Source organism: Ambystoma mexicanum, chromosome 6p (assembly GCF_040938575.1).
Source record: "Ambystoma mexicanum isolate Mex_15411 chromosome 6p, UKY_AmexF1_1, whole genome shotgun sequence".
NCBI lineage: Eukaryota > Metazoa > Chordata > Amphibia > Caudata > Ambystomatidae > Ambystoma > Ambystoma mexicanum.
Genome location: NC_090935.1, coordinates 1,529,158,953 through 1,529,176,166, shown reverse-complemented (window position 1 = coordinate 1,529,176,166; position 17,214 = coordinate 1,529,158,953). Strand labels below are relative to the sequence as shown.

General features: G+C 43.6%; 1 protein-coding gene across 3 annotated transcripts in view; it reads left to right on the top strand.

Moving 5' to 3' along the window:
• Nucleotides 1-17,214, top strand: part of DGKQ (diacylglycerol kinase theta) — a 1,656,676-nt gene that overhangs the window by 835,610 nt on the left and 803,852 nt on the right. For all 3 annotated transcript variants that reach the window (XM_069626394.1, XM_069626396.1, XM_069626395.1), the window contains exon 6: nt 8,503-8,656. In XM_069626394.1, the coding sequence (XP_069482495.1) occupies nt 8,503-8,656 (154 nt within the window). The remainder of the gene's footprint in view (nt 1-8,502; nt 8,657-17,214) is intronic.

Genomic DNA, 17,214 nt, shown 5'->3' with positions numbered 1-17,214 from the left:
ATGACTCCTAGCACTAGTAAGCAGCTACACACCACCTATTGCACACTGGCTGCACAGATACCAAGTGCACTCAAGCATATTGCACTACACCACTCTCTCTACTGACCTGGATTGCGGTCCCTGAAGGCATTCCACAGCACTTTGAAATCATAGCAATGGTAAAAGATGCTAAACAAATGCCAGATAACATAAGATATGGGACTAAAATAGTTCGGATCTATGTGATCACTTAGAAAAAGACATACTGACACCCAAAATGCTGAATTTTTGTTTTATTTAAACCCATTTCACCTCATATATATGCATGGGTAGACCCCCACTTTCCCCCATACCGTTTGATATTTATCATCACCCTAATCCACGCCGCACAGATATATGCAGCAAAACATGGCATTTTAAATTCGGAATTTTGGGATTCAGTATTTTCAGTCATGCATTAATGGTGTGATATCAAGTGCTTCCTAGTTTAGGAGAAGACATTCTCTGGGGTCCAGAAACATTTGGAAAAAAGTAAACCAAAGTATAAAACAAGCTTCTGCAGGAGGGTTCTTGATTCTGCCTATAAGCAAGTTGTCAATTATTCCACTGGAACTAAGGATTATTTGTATTACACCCTTGACAGCCAAACCATACTTGGTCCCATGGCACACATCCAGAGGCAAAATCGCGTACACTTTGATGAACAAAATGAATTTCTACTTCATACAATTGTTCCCAGCCAACGGCAATACTATTTTGGACCAACCCTTTGCAGGTTGATGATTAAACTTGCAGAGAAAATGGCCTACGCAGTCCCAATAACATGGAACTGTGTGAATTGGATGGTACAAATGTTAGAACATATTTAAGCAATATGCCCCGAGCGGCGGGGGCCTTACCGACTCAGGTAATGCTCCGGAGCCCATAGTTATAGGCCCCGAGCGAAGCGAGGGCCTTAACGAAGGCCCCGGGGCATTACCAGAGTTGGTAATGCCCCCGCCGCGAGGGGCATATAGCTATTAGTACCCCGGCCCGCAAAAACTGTGTGACCGGGGCACTAAAAGCTTTATTTTTTTCCAGAAACGCTGCAGCGTTTCGGGAAAAAAAAAAGACATCAAAGAAAATGGCTGCCATGGAAAGGGAAAACCGAGTCCGTTTTCCCTTTCCATGGCGGCCATCGGGAGCGGACGCGCTGGAAACAGAAGCGTTTCCAGCGCGTCCGCTCCCGAAAAAAAGAAGGTAAGTGGGGTTGGGAGGGCAGAGAAAAAAAACAAAAAAACCTACCTGGGTCCCCGGCGGGGGACGATGGAAGTCTCCAGCCGTGTGGAGGCTTGGAGCGGGGATGGCCCTGCTCCGAGTCGTCACATGGCTGGAGGCTTTCATCGTCCCCCGCCGGGGACCAAGGGCCAAGGCATAGAATGTAAGTGGGGTGGGAGGCGGGAGGAGGGAGTGAAGGTAAAAAAAAGCCTTACCTCTGTCCCCGGCAGGGGGTGAAGGTAGCCTCTCAGCCTTGGGGAGGCTTGGAGCGGGGATGGCCCTGCTTCGAGCCTCCTCATTGGCTATGGGGCTGCCACGCCCCCCGTGGGGACAAAGGCCGTGGAATCCCGACGGAGGGATTCCCGGCCTGGTAACGACTCGGCAAGGGCCAATCAGAATGGTTCTTTCATTCTTATTGTGCCCTCGCCGGGTACTAATATTCTGTAATGCCCCAAACTTGATGTCCAAACAGAAACATTCTTTTATGAATCTCCTGAATCAGGAGCTTTGATAATCTGCATATAGTTGCATTTTGAAGCCTGGATGATCTTGTTAATTGTGCTCTGATAAAATGCACGGCTTGAAATCAAGATTCAATGAGCAGGAGCTAAAAAGATGCTGTCTGTCAGGCATCACATAGTAGGCAGCAGCTAACGCTGGTTATCCAGGAGCACACAGCACACTGAACATCTAACTTCCCCATGAGATGCACACTTCAGCATTTTACCCATTATGTGTAATCCTTATATTTAAATGTGTCCTTGGTGTGACCCAATTATTCTTTATTTACATTCCCATACGCTCAAAGGTAATGTCACATATGCATGTTTTGCATAGCAACAGTTGGCTTTTGGAGCCAAAAGGAGTTCCTGGTAACTGTTGGTTTTAATATAACAAGGCTTACATAGGGTAGGAGGATCTAAATGGCTCGCAGCAATTTCAAACCCTGAAAGGGAAGAGACTTATGATTTTGTTAAGCCACGTTCATAATAGAAATGTATATGCAGTAAAATGTCATTCTTAAACATGCAATGTCAATGTATTGATGCAATTAAGTATCGTTCTCAATCAGTGGCAGCTGGTGAATTATTTAATTGAAGAGTTGTAAACATTTCCCTTGAATGTGCACAAGCATTGATGGAACCTCAACCAATCGGGATTTAGTAGGGGTTCCTCCCCCCGAGAATTCGTTTTAAATCATGGGATGAAATGGTGCATTTTAAAATATACTTTTTGTTGAAAATCTGGTAAAAAGACACACAGTTTTCAATCGTTTTTTGTTTTTTTAGTGTAACTCATAAAAAGTCCAATAGATGCCAGGTAACCAACAGTGCAAAGGAACATTTCCCAATGCATTTTCATGAAGTATTTGCCCAAAATATCTTCTGGTATAAAAAATATATTCATGCTAGCCCAAACATATTCAAATTGACTGCATCATTGCAGGCCACCATCCACACTCAAAAACATGCATGTTGGCGTTGCCTATAATGCCAGTAAAACTGGCATGTCACAGTAAGAAAGTATGCCCATGCAGGCTGGACCAATATAGAGCATGTTGTCTTTGCCGATAATGGCAGTAAAAATGAAATGCCCATTGTAAGGAAACATGTCCATACTACTAGCTGCAACTCATTTTCTTCATATTTATTTTTAAAACCGGGTTGTGAATTTTGATCATAAATAGCTTATAGTACATTTATAGATGGCAGAGAAATTCCACTGAATGGTGTGTGTATAATAGCACCAAGTTGAGAACAAGAGAGGAGGCAGTTTGAGGGTTTTAACAAAGTTGGGCATAGAACAGGAACAAAGTAAACAAAATAAAATAATACATTGATGACTTACTATGGTAACATTAAGTTAGTGTGACAAGTGCTTCAAACTAAAGCGGAGTACTGTGCAAATATACAGAATTACATTATTACACACTACTGGAGAGAGTGGTTGGGCCAGTAAGGGAATATGGGTCAGAGGGCAGAGGGAGCTCCCTCTATGGTAAGTAAATTAAGCTTACGCTGAGCTTTGTAGAGATCCACAGTGCAGCATACTTTGATTGTGAGAGGCAGCATCTTGCAATGGAGCTGGGCAAGGAGTTTGAAAGAGCGTACGTGAGTGGTCCCAGGGGCATGGAACAGTAAGGTTGAGTGCAGGGTAGCTGTTGAGAAGGTTACTACTAACAAGAGGTGGTGGTAGGGATGAATTATTGCGGTCGCCATGAAAGAGGACCCATAAGTTGTGAGCCTTGGGTTGAGGGAGCAAGAAGATCAGGCAGAAAGGAGATGGGGGAGGGGAGGAATGAAATTGGAAGCCGGGAGAAGGAAGCTTACAGTTTTGAAGAATTCAGCATGACGCAGCAGAGAGTCTTCCAGTGAACGATTGTATTGAAACAGTTGGCTCTGCCATCTCTGTTCTGAAATGGCAGCTGTGCTCCAGGACCCCCAACCGGCCCATAGAGTCGGGGTTTGCCCAGAAGCACTTTAAGACAAGATATCCGCACCTGTGAGATGGATGGGGGTGCAGATTTATACTTCAACACCAATCAATAAGGACAACTCAACAGTTTGGCAAATGGAGTCAGTTTAATGACAAGTACAAAAAACGGGGAGTCATGAATATCAGCAATGGTGCGATCTTCCTTCTCGCTTCAACTCCAATGAACTTCATAAAAATCCTAACATTTATACTAAAAACTCATCCTTGACGTGTAACACTCAAAGGTTGACATGCAATTCTATTGGTTCGGAAAAGATAACTTTACTATAGGTACTATATCTGTATATGGTAACGGAGTGAAGGGATTGGCAAAACACTGTCAGGTGGGCATCTAAACCCTTCCTTCAAAAATGACAACTGCAGATGTCACTAAAAGTACAACGTCCCATTGGCTGTACTAACTATAGGACCCTAGATTACTTGGTCCACTGTGATTGGGTAGGCACCAACCCCATGCATACTTTTTCACTTTGCTTAGCAGCATGCAGAATGGTTGACCTGACAGTGGCTGTACGATGGCTGACACCTACGCATGGCTGTAAGATGCAGTCTTGAGGCCAACCACAGCGAAATAATTGAAACATAGCCACTAAAGTGATGATTGATTGGAGGAAGGCTGGGTGAGTTGAGGTGCACCCTTCTCATTTGTTGATATGGCTTCCTCAATGGGGACCTTACTGTCCATGGTTTCCTTGGTACTGGTACTTCAATAGGCATTTTTCTTCTGATAAGTACTGGACAGAGCCCCACCGCCTCTCTCTGCTGGTTTATTTGCTGATTATACGTCACATATCTCAGTGTGAACGTTCTTGGTACTTCAAAATGGACGGTTGGAGGGCGGGCTGCATTTGGGACCTCCTCTACACTGAAGTGGAGGAGGGAAAGGGGAGAAAGATTTTAGTGTCATCAGCAAACAGGTGATAGTGATTGCCCAAGGAGGAGGTCAGTCTTTCTAGGGTAGAATTATATTGTATGAAGAGCAGTAGTCTAAAGCACTGATCAATGGTGGATGCCGACAGGGGGAAGGGTTGGGTCATAGGTTTGTGAGCTCTAGCAGATTTTAAAAGTACGATCTTCCAGGTAAAATGCAATCCAGGCAAGTGTGTGCCGATTTGCGATACCCAGGGTCCTAGAGAGTGAGAAGGAGAGAGAAGTGGTCAGCAGTGTCGAACACATCAGAGAGGTCCAAAAGGATCAGAGTTTGGAGTGCGGAGCATCAGAGAGAAAGTTGGAGACATGCATGAGTCCTGGCTCAGTGAAGTGTTTCCTAGGAAAGCCAGATTGAAGCGGATCTTCAAGGCCATAATCCACAAGGTACTTAGTTTTCTGAACTAGTGTTCTTTGTGTTGAAGAACACCCACTCAAGGACCTTTGAATGTTTGGGAAGGAGGAGAACCGGGTAATAGTTCTCTGGGACCTTTTGGTCAGCCGAGTGTTTCTTCAAAAGGGGTAGGACAGTTACAGATTTGAAAGAGGCAGATGAGAGTCCAGCGGAAATAGAGAGGTTAAGGAGCTCAGAGACAGAAGGGCAGTTGATTGTGAGACTAAGTGTTTTATTGTTGGAGGAGCAAACTGGTTGATAGGAGCACAAGATAGTCTGGCCCTGTGAAGGTGGAGTGCTAGTTCGATAGGATAGGTAGGGGAGAATTAGTTGAGAGTAGAAGAGGCATGGGGGAAGTGGTGGTGCAGAGGAGGGTGGGGCATGGAGAGAGAGAAAGGATGCGAGTTGACAAATTGTAGAAGAAAAGTAATGAGCAAAGTAATTAGCGAAAATGAAGGAGGGAAAGGCTTGGGGGATGTGTGCAAAGCTTGAAGGGTAGATGAAAACTTGTGTGGGTGATTGCAAAAGGAGTATATTAGATTTGTGAAATTAGAGTTTGGCAGAGCCAGTGCAGAAGGGAGGGCAGCAAGGAATCTGTTTGTAGGCTAGGCATCTGTGATTTGCACCTGTATTGTAGGTCACGATGCATGTTTGTTTTGAGGGTCTGGATTTCAGAGGTGATGCAAGGCTGAGAATGGGGACGGGATGGTGTGAATGTGCGTGATGGGTAGTTTTGGTCAAAGGAAATTAGAAGTGGATAGTGAAAGTCAGAGAAAGCATGGTCAGTTGAATAATTATGAGTAGGGAGAGAGACCGGAGAGAGGCCCTCACATTTTCAAGGCAAGAGAGTCCTGTTTGCATTTCCACTTGGTTGTTGAATAGGGGAGGAGAAGCATTAATGGTTGGAGGGGCTGAGATGTTAAAGTGGACAATTAAGTGCTCAGAGGGGTCCATGGGGAGGTCAGTGGAGCAGAGTGAAGTACAGAGAACGATATGGTCGAGAGAGTTCCCACCTGGATTAGTAAAGTAGTTGTAGAGGGAGTGGTCAGATAGGAAGACGTTAAGGTCTATGTGGTTGGCTGGTGAGGGCTTGGGCAGGTTAAAATCCCCCACAATGACAATGGGGATGTTGGTAGGAAGTGACTCAAGAGTAAGGTTCAAGTCCGGGAAGGAGAAGCAGAGAAGACCAGGTGTCCCAAACAGAGCCGGAATAGTGAGAGGTGTAGAAAGGAGGAGCTGAATAGTGGTATGTTCAAAAGAGGAAGTGATGTCATGTCAGAGGGAGGCAAGTGAGCAGTAGTGAGAGCCTTATCGATTAGGAACCACACACCACCACCCTTCCCAATAGGTTAAGGAGTGTGAAAGAAGGTAGCGGGATCAGGGTGGAGAGCTGCTAGTGTAGCAGATTCTTCGGGGGATATCAAGGTTTCTGTGATAGCAAGAAGTGAATGTTGAGGGTGAGAGTCAAAGTGGCCAGGAATGTAGGAAGATGTGTTGCAGAGGTATTGTGCATTCCAGAGGCCATGTGAAAATGTGATAGGAGGTGGGGGAGAAGAGTAGGCGCTGTTTGGTAGGCGAGGCAAATAGATGAGGTTGGAGGTCCAGGGAGAATGGAAGAGTCTGGCTTGAGGGGTGCACGTGCAGGGAGGCTGAGGTAGAAGTTGGAGCAAGTTGTGGGTGAACGCTACAAGAGAAGGGGAAAGGGGAAAAGAGTTGTGAGTTTGATCTAGCATTGATAATGTGAATGTGTGTGTGTTTATCTTCCGAGGGGACAGTAGGGCGTTAGTGTGCAGTAAGTGTAGGTGGGATTCTGTGTGAAATGGAAGTCAATAATTTGCTGAAAATTGGTCGGTATCACAAAAGAGGGGGTGGGGGTGCCAAGCTTTTGTGTCCTTTGAGTTTTCTGGGATGATGTGTGTAGGTGTGAGAGAAGCGTTGAGCTTGTTTTATTGTCATTGTGGCATCACTGGTATAGGTATGCCAGTTAGAGGTATGTTTGTGGTGAAGATTGTATGGATGAATAGTTATTGTAGCATTGCAGAGGATTGCATGCCATAGAAAGTGTTATGGATGTATAGTTATTGTGGGACTACCGAGGAATGTGCCAATTAAGAGTGTGTGGATGTATACCTATTGAGGCATTGCATTGCGGAGGTGTGCATGCTGATTAATAGTGTACGTTGTATTGTAAAGTGGCTCCATGGAATGAATGTGCCAGTTAGTGGTTTGGGGATGTATAGGTAAGGTGGGATTGCAGGGTAGTGTCTGCTCAAATTAGGAAGGCAGAGGAAGCCAATACAAGTATTAATTGCAACGTTCTCAGAAGCAGGAGATCCCATTGTGCCTCAGTGTATGAAACACACGTAGGGTGAGTCATGGTTGTGTAGGTGAAGTGTCTGGTGTGTGGCATGTTGTGTGCGTGTAAAAAATTAAAAAAGGTGGGAGGTGTGTGTATTTTGTTGTGATGCCAACTTTAAATATGTTTTCTAATTTCCCTGTCTGTATGGTGAGAGCATGTGGTTGATTGTGTGTATGTGTGTGTGCACGACCATGTGGTATCTGCTATTCTTGTCATAGTTTGTGTGTGATAGTGCCTGTATGCGCATGTGTGGGTGAAAAGGATGGAGGTGTGGTGTCTGCTTTTCCTAGTCCATGTCTGAGCGCTGTATGCAGTGAGTGAGTAATGCTAGAGTGTATATGATGTCATGAGCGGAAAATGTATGTGTGAATGTAGAAGGCCTACTATAGGGGTTTCACTGGGGACAGTTGGAAGATGGAGCCTGGATGGTAGGTACCAGTGGGCTCTCTCTTGATATGTACTTTACTTGGAATAAAGCATCTTAATGGAAGACTTACCTGTGTCTCTGAAAGCCTTAACAACACCAGCCTGTATGTCTAATGTGCCTTGCAGGGCTGCGGATGCAAGCCCTTGAAACACTTGTGTATAGGCGCGTTACAAATGCCATATCATATCATATATCAATACACCCCTGGCCTTGCATGGCTCGTTGGGTATGCACAGCTTGGGTACTCCATGAATAGGGAAAACCTGTTTATCTAAAAACACAGATGGCGCAGGAGTCCTCCCTTAGCTGCACACTGCAGCTGAGGAAACACTCAGGTATTCACTGGGCTGGCTTTGGCTCGTCCATAATGAGTAGCGGTTATAGATGAGCAGCCCCTGTTCTTAAAGTAAGCATTAAGGCATGATGTCAAATTCAATAAGGAAACATACCTAAATGAAAATCCTGCCCTTATATGTATCGGATAATGCATTTCTAAGGTGGGTGTCAGTCAACCATGGCTCATAGAAATGGCACCAGGCCACTCCTGCACACACATGCCCACTGGTGTCATTTATTTGCTTAAGGGAGTGTGCATTGTTATCCACTGTGATGTTGTTGAATGAAGCTCACTACTTTGTCTATCCTTCTTTCCTTTACTAACAGGCCCACGCGGCGTGCTATATCATTGTGCCTCCATTATGCACTTTTGGAAAACTCCGAAATATGCTACTTCATCCAAACTGTGTGCGTTTTTATTCCCGCAACTTCAGCAAAATGCACTGCTTTCGAATAACGGAAGACCTGCAGACGGAACAAGGTACATATATGTGGAATGCATGTCTTCTAAACATTGAAAATGGTGATTCTTACCTCCACTGATTTGTCACTTTGCTGATTATTGCACTGCAACACAATGTTTATGATCTGTCAAAACCCCTGCATAGTACTGCCCCTCTACTGGGTCTTTGTCTAGTGCAATGTGTTGAGGATATGGATTTGATGCTTCCTGCTGTACATTTTGGGAGACTCTTATTAAACATGCTACCTCATGCATTCTTGGATGTTCGCATTGTATGTCCTTCATCTGTGGTATTTCCCCTGTTTGGGAGGCATCGTTCTGTTTTGCAGCTTTACATTATGTGTGGTTAGTTGTAGAGTGTGCATAAACCATGAAGAGCCCTTTGGTGCTGATAAGTAAAAACTATTCAGCCACCTCTAGCCCATCGCGGAGTGCCACACATTGAATGATGGGTCAGCAGTGTTTTGGAATTTCAGAAGTCCTCTCAATGCCAGAAGAGGACTATTTGGGATATCTTTTAGATGCTGTGAGAAACCTGAGGGTATTCTCCCTCCTATTACCCATGGATCTTTTGAGCAGATGGCCACGGAAAGGCCATCGCACTTGGATCCTGACCCTGGGGTGAACAAGTGAGGGAGGATCACCAGGGTGGATGGTATGTGGGGACTGGGAGTGGCATGCCGTTAGGTGAGACATATCATCTCCCTTTTCCTATTAAGGAACAAACTAAACGCCCCACACCCACTTAGCCTTTATGGGCTGTTACAAGACCTCTCCCCTTATTTTCCCACAATTCCTGCCTAACAGTACTGAGACGAGGAAGAAGCAATCATGAGTAGTAAACACTAGTAACCAGTTTACCACTCTGGTAACGAGACGAAGAAGATGCCTATAGAGGGGTATGAGAACCAGGCATGTCCAGTTAAACACTTTCCAGAGGGTCAGGCAATTAGGTTTAATGAGCAACACTTTAAAGGGATTAAGAACCATATAGAACCCTCCCCGGAGTCAGACAGAGATTCATACCTGGCAATCAGAGTGGAAGTCAGACTGTAGGTCGGAGCAGAGGCCGAAGTGCAAGTCCTGACCGTGAGTAGCTGCGAGTACACCCATGAAAGAGGGAGGAAAGCAAACCACTGCTGGAATCCGATCTGTGAAGCAGAATGTGCAGAGACACCGAAACTGCAGGTGTGTGAATTGGGTCTCGTGTCAGGCCCTGGAGTAGGAGCTTCTTTCTGTATGTTCAGTGCAGCGGGGAGCAGAGCTGGTGAAGTCTGTTTCCTGAAAAGCCCTCAGAAGAAAGCTCATTCTCTCGGGGCGTGACTGGAACCTCAGAGTATCGTAGGGGCAGACTGAAGGGCTCTTAATGCAGGAGTGGAGCAAAGAGCAGCGTGCATAGCAAGAATGGGGCTGGGTCCGGCCCTGTGCTATCAGTATAGGAGATTTTTGGAGATTGCCGATTTTGCATTTTTTCAAAAATAGGACGGTATGACACATTAAAACATACACAAGGCTATAGCAGACCCCCACGTGCATGTCATCTACAACCTTATGCAACGGTAGGTGCTACCGCTAGTAGTATATAAAAACAACCTTTCTTCTGGTCCGTGGGTCCCTTATCCATGCATGCCCCATTCCACTTGAGAGATGCTTGTAAAGTTCTGCTTTTTTCTTTGGATTTTCGGATTTGTATTCCTCGATTTTTCCATTCTAAATTGAGGGCAAGTCCTAGAATTGAGAGAACAAATTTTGACGGGACAAGCTTCGCCCAAATGCAAAATTGCATTTGGGCATCCATCCTTGCTTTTCATTCATGTACACTTTTAATGCCCTCAAAGCTTAAAACTGTGTCTGTTGTGGGGGAGCGGGCAACGCTTTAAATACCAGCTTTTGAGTGGCTGGCAATTCTGGAGATTTGCCCTGTGCTTTCAAAGGTGCACAGCACTTGGTTGACATCTTTGGAAGTGCAGGACTTAAGGACCCAATTAAATATCTAGGGAGAGGAAGGGAAACCCTGCACAAGTGCTCTGTTAGCTGTTACGAGCCTGCTCAAGCACAGCTCGTCCACTGTAGCATTGTGATTTCAGCCCTCTTTTCCAGCAGTTCACCATGCACCTTGCCTTCTGACCAAGGCAACTCAAGAATGTGAGTGTTTTATTCTTGTTTTGTGACACTGCTCAGTGCAGTAGTCTCTTTGGCAGCCTAGATTTGCTGGCATGTGCCTTCTGAAACGGCTGCATGCTTTAACTCTCAAGGCTGGAGGCTGCATTTTGATCTTTCACCAAGCAATCTTTCTCCCCCTCAGTAGTAACCCAATTTTTATTTCTGCCATCTGGGAACCATATATTTTGATGACCTGTTTAGCCCCAAATACTGGCTTCTACTTTAGTCGTTAATTCTGGAGTTTGGCTACAAACGTTACAAAATTCTTTAAGGCACAGGTAGAGAGGTATAATGATAGGTTATTTTATTTCTATCACGCTGATAAACACGTGTTTCAGGAGATTTACCTCTTAAGTGCTAAGGGCGCGTATGTTTGTCCTGAATTCCCATAGGAAATCTTTTTAGGTTCCTCCCACTCCCAAAGTTAAGTTGCTAAATGATGTTCTCCGTGTAGCACAAAGCGTTCTGGCGGGGAACATTGGTCATATGGCTTCAGGTTATGCATTCTCTGACCTGCAGGTCAGAACTTAAAATGGGATAAGCAAAAGTGCAACTCCCAGAAATCAGAGGAGAATAACAGGCTTAGGCGAACCTCCTACCTGACTGCCGGCAAGTTGAGACTGCTGCGCATCCCGTTTTCATGAAGTGTAAATGATGATGGCTTTTCATCTCATCAAAAGTAAATGCATCTGAAGAAACGATAGAAACGTCAGAAAGGGCCCTGAAGGGGCATACTGCAGCCACATGATCCCAAGTGGTTCAGATCACCGCCCCAGTGGTGGTTTGGTATATAATGATGCATGAAGGCAACTATGACAGTGGAGGACCACGTCCCTCATCGTCAATGTAATAAACATACCTGTTTTGGCTCACCTGCCTACTGTAAGGTTTATTTAATATAAATGAAACACATGATCAGTAAATAAAATATCCTGTGCTTGTCTTGTTCATCTCTGTAATGTGTATCTCACAGAGCAACATGTGTAAACTAATGTTAAATGCAAATAGTGTCCATTTTGCACAGCCTTGTTAAACAAATGATCCAAAAACTGCATTTTAATATGTTCCAGAAGGTAACAACTTTATGTAGTATTCATTGTGAATTGTACATGTTAAATTTGACTTGTTTGTTAAAGCCCCACTTTACCAACATCTGATTAAGTAATACTACACCAGAGCATTGCTTTCTATTTGCATGTCATGTAAAAGAAATGACGAAAAGCAGCCAGAGAGTCACACTCCTTCCAGTGCATTGTTAACTCAGACCAGAACGCCAGTTTAGTTCACATTTCTTCTTTATTCATTTTCACCAAATTGTGTAGCACATCATGACTCTACCATGCGCAGCCGCCATTCATGCCGGCTCTCCCAATAAAAGTTAACGTGTTTCATGTCAACCTTGCCCCTTGCTCACAACACCAATTCTCTGACACTGGTTCAAGTACTGGAGGCATGACAATAAAAATGAAAACAGGACTGAAAGGTCCTAAAACGTTGGTGGCCATTTTACATTGGGCTTTCTACCTTACGTGTTTTTAAACAGACTGATGTTTACCCCTGATTCAGTAATCACAATGGGCTGTCAGAATGAACAATGTTATAACACATCTGCTGTTGCCTCATATCTGCCGACAACATTGTCCATTGTCTACCTCTGTTCATTATAACGTGTCCAATTTATGACCAACTGTGCAAATGAAACCACAGGTTTTTTAGAAATTATTACTTCATATGTAGCAACAGATGAATAGTATTAGCCGGGCTTCATTGGTATTAGCTCCAGCCATATTATGTCAAGTGGATGGTACCGTTGAGTTAGCTCACCCATAAGGTTTTTAGATATTCGCAACATTCCAACTGCCTTTTGAAGTTATGGATGAACCTTAATAGTTCTACCCCTCCGTTCTAGGAAGGGCAACTGTAAGGTGCATAGTGCAAATTGTATGATTTCACTAGTCAAATTATTTGCTTATTAGAGTTAGGAAATTGCAACAGAATTATACCAACGTCCCAGGTGCATCAGGTTCATTGTATATAAAGCGCATAGTGCTGCTACTGTGGATACAATATATGCAACATCCCGAAATTTCGAAAACACAATCTAAAAATCCATCATCCGGTTTTTCCAATTTCTCTTCATCGGTTTGACAGGTATTTTATAACAAAGTGCATAATGTTAAAATACTGTTCAGAAGGCATTCTACCATAAAGTGCATAGTGCTAGCAGCATATATTTTTTATCATAATATGTTTGGAGAGCACAGGGCAATTGCCCATCTCTATCTCTATCATAAAGTGCATAGTGCTTGTATGCTGTTCAACAGGCAGTCTACCATAAAGTGCATAGTGCTAGCAGCACATGTTTTTTTATACCTGATCTGTTATGTTTGGAGAGTGCAGGGCAGTTTCTCATCTCTATCTAAACAGAACATATTTACCTTTCAGCTTAATTAATTGAATGTTATATTTGTACAATTTATGTTTAGCCCCCTCGCCCATGTGTATATTGAATATCGTTTTACTGGTTGCTAGTGGGTCTCCTTAACAGTGTGTCCACCCTTTACCCTTACATTTAGCTTAAACATCACTGATTCCAAGTTCTGAATTTTATATCCTATACTTGATAACGTTTTACTTTTGTTCTCTAATCCCTGTGGGTCACAACCACTTATGTCTGCCTCCATCTGGGCATCCATTACCAACCGAGGTGTCCATCTTTGAGACAATTAGCTACCCCACACCTGTGACACTCAATATTCACATAACTCTCATAAAAAAGTTTCAACAAACTTAAAACATACAGCAACCATACAAAACGTTATCATTCATTTTAAGGAAATGGTGCACCTATGGCATGTACTGCTGTTAGCATATTTCACTCATTTTTGTAGGAAAGTCTTTAAGCACCCATTTGTGGCTTCGCTCCACTCATAAAATATTTTGGGGTCTTGTTCCTCAAATGAAGAAATTGTGAGGATCCTTAGGCCCCGTGGGATTCTCCCCACATCAATGTAATTTTTTAAGGAGTGCTCCTCCCACTATTTGCTCACTTCTTTTCTTTGCAGTTTTTCTGATTCCTTGAGTAGAGCAATTTCATTGTCGTCTTCAATAGCTGTGGTGGCACTGGGCTGTTTTTGACTGATTTTTAACGTTTCGTTAAATAGATACAAGGCTTGTGCCTTCCTTGTGGGCTTGGGAGATGTCCATTATGTATGTGTTTTTATATATATATAATATATATATATTTTTTTTATTTAAGTGTTTTATTGTTTAGATATTTCTAACCTTTAACACTAACTGCCAGGCTATTATGCAAGCCTATGCAAAAAGGACAAGCATATGCGTCCTTGGCACTTAAGGGGTTAAACAGATATTACACTTATTAAAAAAAAAAGAGTAAAATAAACAATACAGAAGTTGTAAAAAAATATGTTTAAACATTCAAAAAATGGCATAATGTAAAACCTGAGAAGTTTTAATATATTACACATATGACACTGGGTTTAGCGACACTGCCCTCAGAACATTTGTAATTTACAAAGGTGCTGCAAAAATGCATCTATCCGGTTTCCTATTTAGTATTTGACATCTCGGCAGCTCACTTAATCTAAAGAACAAATCCGTGTCAATATCTTATATCCGCATCCACAAGATGCATTCAAGAAGCAGAAGCCAGGCACAGGCATGACATAACAGTTCTTGCCTTATATGCTATGCAATATTATAATCTGCTAGGCGCAACCTCAAGTAATGCCATTTTATTCCAAGTTAAGTCTCATTTGTCGTCATAAGTAAGCCGCAACCGTACAAGTCCCAAGTGCTGTGATCATAAAGCAAGTGCAGCCTCAAGCGCCCAAGTGCATTGATCTCGTGACAGTTAAAGCCTGATGAGCCAGATGAAATGAATCCGCATTTTTATTTTTTTATAGTTGTAAATGAACTGAATCCTCTCTTTGTGATCTGAGTTTCAGAAGTCAAGGAAGATTGTGTTGTGCGGCAACACAACTTGCCCAGTATCACAAATGTTTGGCAAGTGGAGAAGTTGGGATTTGTGCCTTGCTGACTTTATTCCCTGTCACTATTTGACCAGGTGGTCTTCTTTCATGGGCAGAACCGGTTGTTTGTGTTTAACAAAGCAGACCTGCGAAAAACAAAACCACATTCAAAATCAATCTGAAATATACAAGAAATATGTATAACAGCGTGTTGGCCAATTACAAGTATGATTTATTCTGATGCAGGGCAAATACATAGAGGAAAACACACACCAATTGCTTATCTACCAGCATTACATTTTCTTGGTGGCAGAAAAACAATGGATTCCTATGGAATCCAGTATAAATGCCACCCACAATAATTAAATTCAGGTGTCATCTACACTTTCCCACTACGAAAGTGCACCAGGTTTAACAGTTTTTTTTTCCACTTTGCATTGAACATGTTGAAGATTGCACTGAGGAGACTGGAGTAGACTTTCCTGCATATTTCTTTTTTTTTAATGAGGCCTTAAAGTTTCAAAATCCCATTTATTTTCCACCGACAGTGTGTTTCACTGAGCAATTATTATAAAGCCTTCTGACATCTAAGCGTGAGAGCCAGTAGGCAAGGGGGCATTGAGGCAGTGCCAATTGTCCCGGGAGGATAGCTCAGTGGCAACGTGCACGCCTTGGAAGCAAGACGACACGCAGCAACATAGGTTTGATTCCCGGGTCCGCGCTTAGAAACCTCTGGTTGATTAAGCGCGTTATAAACACGCAACTAAGACAAAATCAAGTGCGCAACAAAACCCAAAAAAATCCTGTAACAGCGCCTCGATGCCTGCGCTGTGTGAGCGCTTTAAAAATGCAAAAAATAAATAAATATAGGGGAAGAAGGCAGTTGCTAGAGGTAGCAGCTGGTAGCCCTAGCTACCCTTAAATGAAGTCCATTTATCAGGTCATTCTACCTAAAGACCACGAGACGTTTGTTTCCATGTAAGCTTGTGTCTAGTAATGTGCTGGCTGTAGATGGGCAATAATCGCTTTACTTTGAGACGCCATCTGCCATTTGATGGGAACATTGCGCTTGTAAACACCTCTGTATAGGTGCCATACATGGAGATATGAATCTGTAAGAGGCATGTAATAAAGCCAGACTTACTGTTTTTGCCTATTCTTGCTCGCAGCTTTCATGAATGGTTATAATACTACCTCTACCCACAAGGCTCAAAACCTGGGAGTGTTCACCTCCACGACCTGTTCCTGGCCTCCCACCCTGGCATGGCCTTGCTGCGATGCAAGGCAGTGGCTTCTCAACTTCTAAGTTGATCAACCCAAAGGCGCTTTAAGCTAGCTGCTCTGAAACTTACTTTGGCGGTTGTAAATAGGGCACAATAGGAGTTGACAGAGGACTCTGTACTACTCAAAGTCTCGACTCTATGCTAGCCCCCTGCCAGTCTAAGTGTTAACTGGAAAGCTCTTTCCTAGTGCAGCGATATCTGAAAGAACCCACATTTCCCTTCCAGCCCAAGTCCTTGGCTCAACATGTACCTGTTCCCTGAATTTGCCACCATTTTGATGTGGGCCAGAGGAACCTAAAATATGTATCCCTTCGTCATATCCTGGTGGCCTCCTGGAGAGCTCATAAAGCCTTTAATTTTCGTTTCCCACGTGTTTCCATATTTGTATTTGTATTTTGTTTATTTATAGTGCGCACCTTGCCCCGGGGCATCTGGGCGCATGTTTAAGGAGGCGGTTACAAGTTACAGCAAATAGATACACTATACATTTCTACATATATTTACATAGAGTTCAGAGCATCAACAGAGAGGAGTGGAGCGAATCTAAGAATGCAGTATAAAACAGTCTATGTACATTGAGCAGTCGGTAATGAAATTGACAGATGTAAGGCTTTTGAAGAGTAGGCTAGGGCATCTCGTTCATGTAACCACAGTTTAGTTTTAGCTTTGAAGGCAAAGATGTGAGCAACGTTTCGGAGAGCATTGGGAAGAGTGTTCCAGAGCTTAGCCGCGAGGACAGGGAAGCTCGAGCCTCCGGCTGTCTGTAGCTTGAAACTGGGTATAGTCAGCGTATGAGCCTGAGAAGATCTTAATGGTCTAGTTGCTGTGTGTTGTATGAAGCGCGTGGAAAGGTAAGCCGGGGCTGCGCTGTTCTGGGCCTTGTGTGTTAGAACAAGTGCTTTGAGGGATATGCGGTGAGTGATGGGTAGCCAGTGCAAATTGCGTCTCGTGTTAGATATGTGGGAACGCCTAGGAACGTTGAGAGCTGCCCTTATGGCGTTGTTCTGCATGACCTGGAGTTTATCAATGTTTCTTTGACTAGTCCCTAGGTAGAGGGCGTTGCAGTAATCGATTTTGGACATGATGAGGGTTCTGGCGAGAATCAGACAGTTCTCCGTAGTCAAGAAGGGGCGAC